Genomic DNA, 14,181 nt, shown 5'->3' on the forward strand with positions numbered 1-14,181 from the left:
TCCTTTATCCCCATCACACAGAACTATACAGGGTGTATCAAAAACCATGACCTGATTTTTAAAAATTGTAACTACTATTTGAGATATGTGTGTGAACAATGTACTGTTAGTGAGAGCAAACTCTCGAATTGTGCATAGTTACCACTAGTTAGCAGCAGTGTGCCCCCAATTCAGTTCTAGTAAAAATGGTGTCAGGCCAAAAGAGAGTGTTTTGTGTTCTACGTTTTGCACAGTGCGGGTCAGTAATGACTGTTCATTGTGACTTTTGTACTAGGTATGGTGTGGCTCCTCCTACAGCACAGAGCATTAGATGATGGCATGAACAATTACAATTGTTTTGATGTTTGCACACGAAACTATACAAAATTCAGCTACTTCAAGATATTCACGAAGGTGACAAACAACAATGTGTGGGGTTCTGTAATTTAGTTCTTGGCAAGATGGAGGATGACAGTTTTCTTTCTTAGTGTTTAGTGACAAGGCAACATTCCATTTAAATCGAAAAGTGAACCATCATAATGCAAGAATGTGGAGTACAGAACTGCCACATGAAGTTGTACAACATGAGTGGGACTCTCCGAAATTTAATGTGTTTTGTGCAGTCTCATGGGAAAAGGTGTATGGTCCATTTTTCTTTGCCGAGAGCACTGCTACATGAAGCACATATGCTTGAGAACTTTCTTTTCCCACAGGTGGAGTCTGATTTGAACAACTTCATTTACCAACAGGATGGGCATCGCCACACTGGCATCTGTAAGTGTGGGAATTCTTAAATCAAAGGATTACTGAACAATGGATCAGTCACACTGGACCAAATGATTCAGCCTTACATTACTAGCCTCCAACGTCAGCAGACCTGATTATTTCTTGTGGGGGTTTACAAAAGACGCTGTCTATGTGCTCCCTTACCAACAACATTGAATGAACTGAGTCATTGCATAACAGAAGCTGTGAAAACTGTAGCTCAAGACATGCTCGCTGCAATGTGGGAACAATGTGAATACCACATCAACATATGCTATGCATTTCAAGGGGGGCATATTGATCACCTATGAAAAGGTATGAAAAAACTTTTTGAGTTTCCTGTTCATCAAAAAACAAAATTCATTGTATATGTTTATTAGTTTCAGAAATATAGATGTGCCAAATTGGAAGACTCTTTTTTTTTTATACACCCAGTATAATGAACCTTTCACTGATTGGGAACTGCTGCAGGCTCTTAACTCATCACATGATGTGACCCCAGTTCCTGATTCGATTCATAATCAGATGATTTGCATCTGAAATTACTCAAAGACTCTATCTACTCACAATCTTCAACCATATTTGGTTAGGTGGTGTTTTCCCTTCACAGTGCCAAGGTAATATCATTGTCCCAATCCCTAAACCAGACAAGAAATGCAGATCCATCCACAGCTGTTGACCAATTAGCATCATCAACACACCCTGCAAACCACTTGAAAAGATGGAAGCCTAATGATGATGCTGGTTTACAGCAGACTCAAGCAGCCTATCCCCCCATCCCCCTCCCCTCTCATCCCTCTCCTCAACCAGTCAATGTGGTTTCCAGAAGTGACAGTCCACAATGGACTGTCTGGTTAGGTTGGAAACAAACAATCCAACAGCCTTTTTCTAAATGCCAACACCTAACTGCAATATTTTTGATCTACAAAAGGCAGATAACTCCTTTTTATTTCATCCACTTTAAGTACCCTCTTTGGCTGATGCTTTTGAGATTCGCTACCAATTTTTACTCAGCAATTTTTATCCAAGCAGTTGTTTCCAGTTAAAGACCCCATGGGTCCGAGAGAACAAGGTCCCACAGAGCTTCATGCTGAATAATACGCTCTTCCTTATCACCAGCAATGGGCATGCAGCATTTGTTAGACCAGTAGTTACTCCCACATTTACTGTTGATGACTTTTGCATTTGGCGTAACTTTCAATGTGTAGCCTTGGCTGATTGCCTGCTCCAAGGTGCCATCCAAAGACCCTCCACTTCCCTTGACTTGCAGTTTTCTCACTCGAAAATACGAGTCATGCATTTCTTTCGTCATACCATTGTCCATCCTCACTGAGAATTCTACTTGGCTACCCAGCATTTGTATGTTGTTACACAGTCCCAAGTTTTGGGACTCCCATTTGATAAGAAGCTGATGTGACGGTACCACATTTGTCAAGTAAAGACCAGATTCTTGCAGAAGGTTAAAGCTCTTTGCTTCCATACCCACATCCTTTGGGGTGCAGATGTGCTACTATGCTCCATTCTTTTTGGGTCCTGGTCTCTTCAATCGAACTATGGTTGCCAAGTTTGTGCCTCAGTGCCATCTTATGCTTTGAAATTATAGGATACAGTCCACTTCCATAGATCAGAATGGCCATGGGCCACTTCCAGGCTAATCCCAAAGACTTCAGCTTTAATGGTACAAACTTTTGCTCACTTATGTAACCATCACCTGACAGTTTCCTAATCATCCAACTCATCAGATTCTTTTTGCTACAAAGGGCATCAGTCACTGCCACCTAAATCCTCCATACACTCCTCTTAGGTTAGTACCCAGACCACAAAATAGGACAAATCTATTTCAAGGATCTAAAGTTTCAGTCACCTCCATGTCCTTTTGGCATCTGTTCCTCTCAGTTTTTCAGGGCTATCAGGGTGTTACTGTTATTTACACTGACAGCTCTAAAACCACGCACAGGATTGGATATGGCTTTATATTGCCACTGGTCAGGCATAAGATTTGTTGCTGGGAATGTATAGTGATTTTACAGCAGAGCTGTTAGCCATTTAACAGAGCCCTACATTTAACAGGGTGGCATACAAAAGTTGGCACATTTTCACACTGAATAGAAATTGTAGCTCTAGTTCTATTTCATTTAAATTTTGCTCCAATTGTTTTGTTTCATTGAAATGTTGGTAGAGGTCCTTTATACTGAATTTAAAAGTGCCACAGCAATGAAAAATAGATTTAGGACAAAATTCTACATGTGTTGGTCTCTATCAAGGAACACAATTCCCCAAAAATGAAAAAAATTTGTAGAACAAGGCATTATGTTGGAAAGGAAATGACCGCAGGCACCAATTGTTCATTCTCCAGAAAACATCACAGTGCTACAGGTCTCCATATGACAAAGTCCAAGCAACTTATTCCAGCATGCAGTAAGGGAAATGGGGATATCTGGTGAGCTAAGGCTCTACCCTTACAAAATGATTGTGTGACAGACACTGACTGAGCAGAACAAACAGGGAAGGCTGGAGTGCTCATTATGGAGAGAAGGAAAAGATGAAAAAATGTTTAGCACATGGTTCTCAGATGAAGCTTATTTCCTTCTCAGTGGGATAGTAAACAAATAAACTGTTCAGTTGTGGGTTAGATAAAAATCACAAAATGTTCATGTTCATGAAAAAATGACACATGGCAAAAAAGTGACATTGTGGGTAGCTCTATCCAGTCATGGCCTAATTAGACTTTTTTTTCCTTCAGTCTGTCATGGCTGACCAATACAAGACAATGTTGGAAAATGACTTTGTGCTCATCTTCTTGCCACCAATCTTCCAATGAACACACAATGATACTCATATCAGGTCTCCAGCTGGAACATAGCATCATCTTGACACAACATTTTGGCAGTCCACCTGGCTGCTGTCTTCAAGTGAGTAAGCTGTCACACTAACTCGCTGGCACTGAAGTCAAACCACAGCAGCGGCTCCTTTGTACACTGCCCGTAGATCCATGGCACGTGCACGAACATAATGGCCCTCTCACACAAAGCATGACAGCGTACTGGAGGTGAAAACTCATGGAAAAAATAAATCGATATCAAACACTGTTGACACCTTTTGATGACTGAAACAAAGACCATTGCTTTTTATTGACAAACGAAACAGGTTTCAACTTTTAGTTAAAGGATAGCACTTATACCTGTTTATAGTATTGTCAGACAACTGGATTTCAATAGCTTCTTTCACTACACAGTCCCAATATTGCAATGCAGGGGCATCCACTTGTGTCTCATTGTACAGCATTTTCTGTCCTTCAGTAAGATAATGTTCCACAACCACAGATTTTTCTGGCTGAAATAAATGCTTGTGGTGATGGTACTCCACACATTTATCCTGGACCATACGAATTGTTTGTCCAAAATAGGCTTTCTCACAATGGCAGGGAAATTTGTAGACACCAGGCTTTTTCAAACCCAAATTTTCCTTCACTGAGGCTAGCAGAGCTTAGTCTTAGATAGCAGATGGAATACACATTTAATATCATATATCTTTAAAATTCTTCCTATTTTTGAAGATATGTTTCCTGCAAAAGGTAGGAACACCACTGATTTTCTTGTATCTTTTGTTGGTTTCTGCAAAGGTCCAGTCTGTACAACGTAACAGATCTAATTGTCTGTTTAACCATTCTGCTTGAACACTGCTTTTAGATGATCCAGTTCTTGTGTAAAATTGTCTGCATCTCAGATGGTATATGCTCTTTTCACCAATTTACTTAGGACCCCTTCATGTTGGTACAAAGGGTGACAACTTGATGTATCAAGATATCACTCCATATTCATGGGATTACAATAAAAACTCTGTCCTAATACCCCATCATCCCTCCTGTAGACTTAGACATTTAAAAATGGAAGTGTTCCATCCTTTTGAACTTCCATCAAGAATATTGGGATGCAGACAGTTAAAATGATGTAAGAAATGGTCCAGATCAGGGTGAAAAGGATGGGAAACTTCTGTTTTCAGATGTCTTGGTCTACAGGAGGAATGATGAGACACTAGGGCACAGTGTTTATTGAAACCCACACATATGGACCGATATCTTCATGCACCAAGTTGTTATCCATTGTATCAATGCAAAAATGTCCCAAGCAGATTGGTAAAATGAGCATGTGCCATCTCAGATGCAGATAATTTAACACAAGAACTGGATCATCTAAAAGCATGTTCAAGCAGAATGGTTATACCACAATCAGATCCATTGTGCTCTACAGATTGGACCTTCGTGGGAACCAACAGAAGATCCAAGCAAATTGGTGACATTCATACCTTTCAGGGAAAGTATATCTTCGAAAATAGGAAGAATTTTGAAGAGATTTTGTTATGAAAAATCTCTTCTGTCTGCCAGCTAAGACGGGAGCACTGCTGGGCTCAGTGAAGGATGATTTGGGTTTGAGGAAGCCTGGTGTCTACAAAATTTCCTGCATTGTGGAAAACCTGTATAGGACAAACAATTCGTATGCTCCAGGATCGATGTGTAGAGCATCATTGCCACAGGTTTCTGTCAGCCAGAAAAATCTTCAGTTGCAGAACATTGTCTAACTGAAAGACATAAAATGTTTTTGATGAAACACTAGTAGTTGCCCCTGCATTGCATGATTGGGACTGTGTAGTGAAAGAAGCTATTGAAAACTGGCTATCTTACAATATTCAAAACAGATATAAGAGATATCCTTTAAGTAAGAGTTGGAACACTGTTTAGTTTGACATTAAAAAACAATCTTTGTTTCAGTCACCAAGGGGTGTAAACAGAAGGTGTCAACAGTGTTTGATATCAATTTATCATTTCCATGAGTTTTCACCACTGGTGTGCTGTTGTGCTTGCTCTAGAGAGCTGTTGTTTGTGCACACACCATGGACCTAAAGGTGGTGTATTAAGGAGTTGCTGCTGTGGTTTGATTTCAGTTCCAGTCAGTTAGTGTGACGACTTACCTGATTGTGGTGGCCAGGTGCATCACCAAAATATCATGTTCTGGCTGGAGACCCCAATTACTACACTGGGAAAGTTTATGGAGCCATGAACACACAGTGGTTTATGCAAGATGGTGCAATATCTCATACACATAATGCTGTACTGGCTTTCTGAAGGAAATATTCACCAATTATATGATGTCATGACATTACCTGCAATGCCATCATGGGAGATTCTTTTGGCCTCCTTCATCCCATGTGATTTTTTGTGGGGTATATGAAGGAGAAACTGAGATCACAGGATATTATGGAAATGCATGCCCAAGTAGTGCCATTGTGCAATGTGATAAATGAAGACTTGGGCTGCAAAGGTGTAAGGAATATGTGTATTCACCTTCATGAAGTTGTCACTATGAAGGAACACATATTTAACATGTGATGAAGTGAAATGCACTTCCATGGACCATACTACCTGTGTGTAAAATGTGAAAATTTTTAATTCAGAAATAAAAGTTTTGCGGCAATATTAAATGTGTTAACTGTTCATGCACCACCCTGTATTAAATGTAGACAAATAATGGTGTTTAATTTAAAGTTATTCTCTCTGATCACATATTAATTGAAGTTATAATAAAATTTACTGCTCCTCTTTCTCAACTACATTTTAATTTTTTGTACCTCAATGAGCAGTCTTCAGGCTGTTGATCGATGTTACTCTTGTCACCTGGTGATATCTGCTGTCTGTGATGTGGCCCTGCTCAGTTTTTTTCTGGGTCCCAAGTCATGTGGGTATCCCAGGGAATGAAGTCGCTAGAGGCTAGAGAAGTGATTACTCACCCAATGTTCTTTTAAATGATCACAAGTTCGGGTTTATGGGTGCAAATAAGACCACTCCTCACTAAGATATGGAACAACATGCCCCATCTATGACATTCTGCACTATCAGGGAGACTATTGCTGTATGGCTCACCTCCTTGCAATCCTCCCAGAAAGAATTAACCCTCCATCCTATGTTGCCCTGGACTGGTCATACCAGATTAACCTATAGTTTTATCTTGTGTAGTGAGCTGTTCTCATATTTTGACTATAAAGCCTTACACACACATTAGCTCACATCTAACTCTCCAAGCTAGGTATGGTCTTCTAGTATTCTTACCTTAAACTTATTCTTCATTTTCTCCATGAAAGTGGCTTTTATTCTCAGATTCCACTGATACTACTTTCAGCATGGAGGCAGGATGGTGGGGCACTACCAACACATACTGAGCCGGAGGATCCTTGACCCTACCTCCTTTACCAGCTGCCTTGATCATCCCTCTTTTATTCTGTTTTAGTAGCTTCTAGAAGTAGTTAGCCCTACACTTTGGTTATAGCAGGTTGGGGATGTGATCATTGTGGTAGGGATGGTCCCTACCACACACACAGCCTTCTGAGACACTTGCCTCATGCCACCCACCTACTAAATTATTTTATTATTGTCAGTTCAACCAATATCCATTACCTTTTCAGCTTTCTCACTTTTACTATTCCAAAACTCCTGGTTAGAAAGTATTCTTTACTTTGTGACTGTCTTTGCCCTTAAACTGGTTGGCAGGGAGACAGACACAGGTGGGGGTTTCCCTCATGACAAATGAGCCCTGTGGAGCGCTCGTCTGCTCTCTTACCTCTGTACCGGCCTGCCCCACACATTTTAACTTCTCTTTCAAATTATTTCTCAGCTCTGACATCAATATTGCTTTCAATGATTTGATTTTACCACTCCTTCACATTTTGACAACTCAGTCGATTTGTAGCTGTCATCACTAACTCCCTCATAACTGAGGGACTGACGACCTCACTCTTTAGTTCCCTAACCTCAAACCAACCAACCATTCAGCATTATCTAGTCCACCGATGATTGGATCTCTGTCCGTTTCAGTGGCGATGAATACATGTTTCCACTTCTTCCATTTCTCCTTTGTCTTGGACTCATAATGGTGCTCTCAGTACTTCTCTGTAGTAATTAAACAGGTAAACATGACATTTGGATTGGACTGAAACAGCTGCAAAATTTTTCCCTATTATCTCTATTTGGCAGTCATTATCAATGCATGTGAGTGGTCACAGAACGCGGCAGGTGGCTATCTTTGTTATGTTGAACACGTTGTGTAATATGCTAAAAACTGATCTATGACTGGTTTTCACTTTTTCCGTTATTCTCTTTATTGTGATACACTTGTCTTAAAGGGCCAGAGCCTCCATTTCTCTTTGAATTCCCAGTTCCTCACAGAATGACTGTCTGCCATATCGTTCTACATCATTCAGACTTGTTTATCCACAATGAAAGTGTCTGTACCACCTAAACACAGTGTTGTATAATGCTGCATTGTTTCCACACTTTCAGCTCAGCATAGATTGTTACAGTGTCATTCCCACTACAAATAAAATTACTGAATGGAGATCTGTAAAAAAAAAAAATCAGTAACCAGCAGGCTGTGTCATTTTGTTTTCACTCATCTAATGTCATGTTACAGTCTTGTGGCGTGGGGATTTCAATGGGTATCACAGCTGCCGAAATATACCTGTACACAAACAAAAAATTAATTATACATATTTATTTTTTGAGATGTTAATTAAATGTTTATGACCATCCCTCATAGTTGTATTTTGAGTACAGCCACAAGCTGAAACCTAATAAACACGTGCTGGTGACAGGTACAAGCGTGACAAGAGTGCGCTCATCGTGACAGTGGTGCGCTGCCGCAACCTGCCAGCCAAGGACACCAGTGTGGGCAGCAGTGACCCCTATGTGAAACTGCAGCTGCTGCCAGACAAGCTGCACAAGGTCAAAACGCGTGTGCTGCGCAAGACACGTGACCCTGTCTATGACGAGGACTTCACCTTCTACCGTGTCACCTACAATGAACTCCAGGTGTGCATTCTCTCTCTCTCTCTCTCTCTCTCTCTCTCTCTCTCTCTCTCTCTATCTGTCTATCTATCTATCTATCTATCTATCTATCTCTATATATATCTATCTATCTCTGTATCTGTCTGTTGCCTCTTCTCATGTTATATGCACTGACATTTAAGCTGCATGAAATAATTTATTTAGTAAGGGAAAGATGAAAAGTTCTTGGCTGGCATAGTAGTGACAAAAATGAAATTCTGTTTTTGTTATGTTGGCCACATTCTTACTGTGTTGCATTTTTAAGTGCCCTGCACCAACTCCAATTTATGATTTGGTAGCAGCCTCCAAATTGTCCAACCAATGTATGCAACAATTGAAGCACCACACTATTCATATTTCGGGCTGTATGATGGTTATGTTATGAGATTGTGTCCTTCAGGGTGCCACTTGGTACTGCAGAGTTACAAAATTGGAGTTTTGCTTCAGCTCTTTGAGAACTGACAAGGCAAGCAAAAGCTGAGAGAAATGGCTTCTTCAAAGAATGAAATTCACTCACACTTTATTACTGAAGAAGCTGGGAGTCTGACAATTTCCAAAATTATTAATGATTGGATGAGAAATGCTTTTCTGAGCTGCTAAACCTCGCCAAGAAACATTTGATGTAAATAAATAAAGAAATGAAGAAAACTGAGAGAATAAACGTTTAGTTGCGTTTGCATTTCTAGCTACTGGCAGAACTTAAGCAAGCACCCCATTTTTTGGATTGCTATTGGTATGCTCATCACATGTAATTCTTAAACTTTCACAAGAACTCTGTCATCAATATTTCACCAGCTTCCACTCTGTCACATTAGCCATATAAGAATACTGTTTTCCCCCATAAGCACTGACAGTTGCTGAACTTCTGTTTGGTGGTTAGCATGACAATGTAACACGCAGCATGACACGATGGGTAAAACATGTTATTGGGTGATTAGGCCCTGCTGAATGTCCAGATAAAATTGGTCTACTGGTCACCCAAAACATATAATTTGTTTGTCAGTCAGTCAATTGATATGAATGTGTGCGAGACCCTTTATAGCTATAGTTATGTCAAGTACAGCTGGCTGCTCTCTGGCAACATTTTCTCTCAGCACTGCAACTCTATGAATCACAAAATTATTTTATTCGAACTGTAATCTGTAGTGAAATTGTTATTCAAATGAACTGCAGAATGTCTAGTATATTTTGTTCCTTATATGAGTAGAAAGAAAACATCTCCATAGAAATCACCATTAGTGACACAATTTCAGAGCTTACTAGTCCATAATGAGATGCTTCCAGAAGGAGATGAACACTAAAAATTAATTTTACTGACTGCAAGAATGACATGTCTCAAATCTCCCATTAAGATGCACTGATATACTTAATATTACTCAAAATAACACAGTTCAAGAAAATAAAGTTAAGAGCTTTGCTTTGCTTTCCAAAAAGAAAACACTGTCATGTCATTTGTCATTGACAGAACACATTCTCAAGTAATAACTGTTGGAGACTATAATGGCAAATAAACCTAAGACAGTGTACGTGACAGAAAGATTTTAGGAAACAATGGGTCAATGGGTTTTCTGTTCTATAAATTCTTCCCTAGTGCTCTGACCTGAATGCATTCAAACTTAGCTGTAATATAATGATACCAAATATGTAACCAAGAAATATTTAAAAATCTTTTATTGAAAACTCTGAAGTGCCTACCACACAGCAGAATAAAGAAATAACTGTAGAAGACTGGGGAGTAGGGAAGGGGGAGGGGGGAGGAAGGGGGGGGGGGAGTATGTGCATGTGTTAAGGATATTTCATAGGATCAATGTTACGAGGGCTGCTATATATATTTCTGGCCTAATAATGAAAATACGAATATTTATCAACGAAAATGGTTTATTGTTTTTCAAAATATTCTCCATCAAGATTTATAAATTTTGCATGCGCTCAAACCAATTTTCGAAGCACTTTTTCCACTCCGATTGAGACACCTCCAAAACATGGTTTTTGAATGCTGCAACAGCATCTTCTGGCGACGAAAATCGTTGACCACGCATTTTTTTCTTGATGTGTGGGAATAAAAAGAAGTCATTGGGTGCCAAGTCAGGGCTGTACGGCGGATGACCCATCACTTCGACGTTTTGGCCAGTCAAAAAGGCGCTGCTTTGAGCCGATGTGTGACAGCTCGCATTGTCATGGTGCACAATGATTCGTCTTCTCTTGTTCATTTTTCGAATTCCTCCGAAGACTTCAGGCAAACAAATGGTGGTGTACCACTCAGAATTGACCGTCCTACGTTGCTCAAGCGGAACAGTCGCCACATGACCAGTTTTGCCGAAGAAACAGGCGACCATTTGCTTCGAAGTGCTTCTTCCATGAACAACTTTCGTTGGATTTGGCTCGTCTTGGAAGACCCACACAGTCGATTGCTGTTTTGTTTGGGGCTCATACGCATAGATCCATGATTCGTCACCTGTGACAATCTTATAAACGTCTTTTGAAGCACCGCGATCGTATTTTTTCAGCATTTCTTTACACCAATCCACACGAGCTTTCTTTTGAGCGATTGTCAAATTGTGCGGGATCCAACGAGAACAAACCTTTTTTACGGCCAGGTGTTCATGCAATATTGAATGTATGCTTGTGGGAGAAATGCCTAGGCATGCCTCTATCTCACGGTATGTCACATGACGGTCTTGCATTATCAGTTCACGTACGGCATCGATGTTTTCTGGCACAACGGCTGTTTTTGGACGACCTTCACGGAATTCGTCTTTGAGCGAGCGTCGGCCACGATTGAATTCGTTGTACCAGTTTTTCACAGTGCTATAGGATGGTGCTTCGTCGCCATACAAAGATTTAAGTTCATCGATGCACTCTTGTCGTGATAATCCACGTCGAAAGTTGTGAAAAATGATCACACGAAAATGTTGACGAGTTAATTCCATTTTTGTGCCAAATTGATTTTTTCAAGTCCCTGTAAAAGAAAAAAAAATTGTCGTAAGTCAAAAAGTTCTGAGTACATTTATGCTAAAAAATGTCAAACTTTCCAATGGAAATGTCAGATTGCACCTGGCAACACTTAGTGTTGCCTAGGCCAGAAATATATATAGCAGTCCTCGTACTCAATTACTTTGTAGCACAAAGTTTGAAAGATTGTAATATGAGCTGGAATTGAAAGTAGTAATAAGGAAAAGAGACCAAGACGCTGGTGTTGTCGCATCCATCTAACTGGAAGGAATTTCTACCAATATGGCAACAGATACTGCTGATGAAGCCATGAATTTAGAGATTTTAGAATTATAACTGATTTTGTTTATTTTTAGCCCATAGATAGCTTTCAACCTACATAAGAGATCATCCAGACTTGCATACATTGTTGTACCTGGTTAAATACATATTTCATTGGCCCATACTTAATTGCTTAATTACATATGGTATACTCCTGATTATCAGGGGTAATGTGGGGCAGAAGATGCATGAATAGTTGAAGAACATAAATAAAAATATTTTCAAAGATGTATTCTTTGTTTGAAAGTTCTGTACGTAGGTACTGTACGCATGTTTATTTCTTAAAATAGTTTCTGATGTTGGTCGGCTTCTGAGAGGAGTTGACATTTTGTTGCATGGAATTTTGAATTTTTCTTGCAGCAACAGTATCACTGTATTGAAACACTCTCTGGCCCATATAACCTAGGAGAGCATAAAACACATTTAAATGTGGTATGGTGACTGACTAGGTCACTGTCTTCAACCCCACTTTCATGTTCTCTGTTCTCTTCATTGTTTTGTTGTGAAGCAGCAGTCACAATTTCAGGGTCACTCATTTACAGGAAGCCAGGTTCAGATGTGTTAGTCTTCAGCTATTCTTTCAAGTTTTCCTCATTGATTGCTTCAAAACCATTTAAACCCATAGCCAGATTCATTATTTGCGTAGTTGTTATTCCTTTGTCACTGAAACCTTGAAAATAACTTTCTTTTATACGTGAAAGAATTTTCCTGCATGACCAAACTAGTGAATGTGGCTTGACTTCCTGCCTGGAATCAAAAATCCTATGTATTGCATCTGGAATCATCAACTTCTTCCGGAATGTCACCAAAATTATCTTCATCAACTAGCATTCCTCAATAGAACAGCTCAGTAGTACCATTTTACCAATGCACTTCATCTTGGTCCATTCGCTATATTATGACAGTTACATTAGGAGGTAAAACCAAACACATTGAGATTACTGTCAAATCCAAGAATCCTCTAATCATGATGTGAAGGGATGTTATTGAGTTTTTTGTGGCAATCCTTTGTCTTCAAAAAATTATGTGTGGAACCCACTTTTTTAAAATTTTGCTATCCAGCCATGCTCCTTTTTGGTTGTAATGTACAGGGAGATCCTTAGCTGCAGTATACTTGAATGCTCAGACTTTTTTTTTCCAATCACTAATACTGTAGTTTCACTTTGTGGTTACCAGAAGAATCATCAGTGCACAAAACTGTAATGCGCTCTTTAGAAAGCTTATACCCAGGAGCGCAAACTTCATTCTTTAAGCTACCACTTTTGTCTGATTTATAAATTTGGTCTGGTGTGAAATTCTGTCCTTCCACAAATTTCTAGAACTCTTGCCAGCAGGACTCAACTGCTGCAACATTTGAGCTAAGCTACTCTCCTTGCACAATAAGTTCACAAATCCTGAGACACTGTTTGAATCTGCTTAGCCATCCAAATTAGGCATTAATCCTACCTCTAATCTTAGAGCATCATGAAAAACTTTAGCTTCACATTAACATATGCCTGAAAATTATAAGAACAGATGAAAAACACCAAGAAAGTAAACAAACTGTTACAGGACAATTAACGTTAAAAATGTGCCACGTAACTGACACTACAAGTGCAATAGGAGATGGAAGGAATGGAGAATAATGTGTAACATCCCAGTGTAAACAGGATTATTTAAGCTGATGCACAAACCAGATTTCCCACGAATGAAAAGGATATCAACAGCACCCTTTTCAAATTGTCCAGCTCAGGATTGGCCTCAGAAGAAAGTGTACACTAGCTTAAATTCTGCATAACAACTGACTGTGAGATAGTTGTGAGTCCGATGGGTGCACATTTATTGACTGTTGACCAAATGTGAAAAGCAATACCAAATTTCTTATCAATTTTCTGATCACTTTAAAAACTGTCTAATTGATTTTCTTCACTATCATGCTACTGTGGATGATGTGTAGGTTCAGTGCTTCATACCATAACTTATGCAGCGAGTGGAAATCAACAGGATCGAACTAAAAAGGCAAAGGCAGTTTTACCTGCTGTGAAACATGCAAACCTTTTCTGGAGTACAAAAGGATTAACTAGCAACAGTAACTGGTAAATATGTTTCATCAGATCAATGAAATATGATTTTGCAGTGGAAAAAATAAGTGACTTGAAATGGGTGTGTTTCTGAAAACTCTAAAAGAAATTTATTCCTGGAATATTTCTGAGTTTAATGAAGTAATTCTAGCAACTATCAATGGGTGTCTTCCAGAATCATATTTCAGGAGTGTAATCTACTCATTGAAAAGTGTTGGAGAAGGTGCATTG

The 14,181-nt window shown here is 39.4% G+C and overlaps 1 protein-coding gene across 2 annotated transcripts in view; it reads left to right on the forward strand.

Annotated features, from left to right (window-relative positions):
* The window catches only part of LOC126281204 (synaptotagmin-11), a 1,096,906-nt gene that overhangs the window by 1,038,770 nt on the left and 43,955 nt on the right, over positions 1-14,181 (forward strand). For both annotated transcript variants that reach the window (XM_049979941.1, XM_049979939.1), the window contains one exon: positions 8,386-8,602. In XM_049979941.1, the coding sequence (XP_049835898.1) occupies positions 8,386-8,602 (217 nt within the window). The remainder of the gene's footprint in view (positions 1-8,385; positions 8,603-14,181) is intronic.

This window comes from Schistocerca gregaria, chromosome 7 (assembly GCF_023897955.1).
Source record: "Schistocerca gregaria isolate iqSchGreg1 chromosome 7, iqSchGreg1.2, whole genome shotgun sequence".
NCBI lineage: Eukaryota > Metazoa > Arthropoda > Insecta > Orthoptera > Acrididae > Schistocerca > Schistocerca gregaria.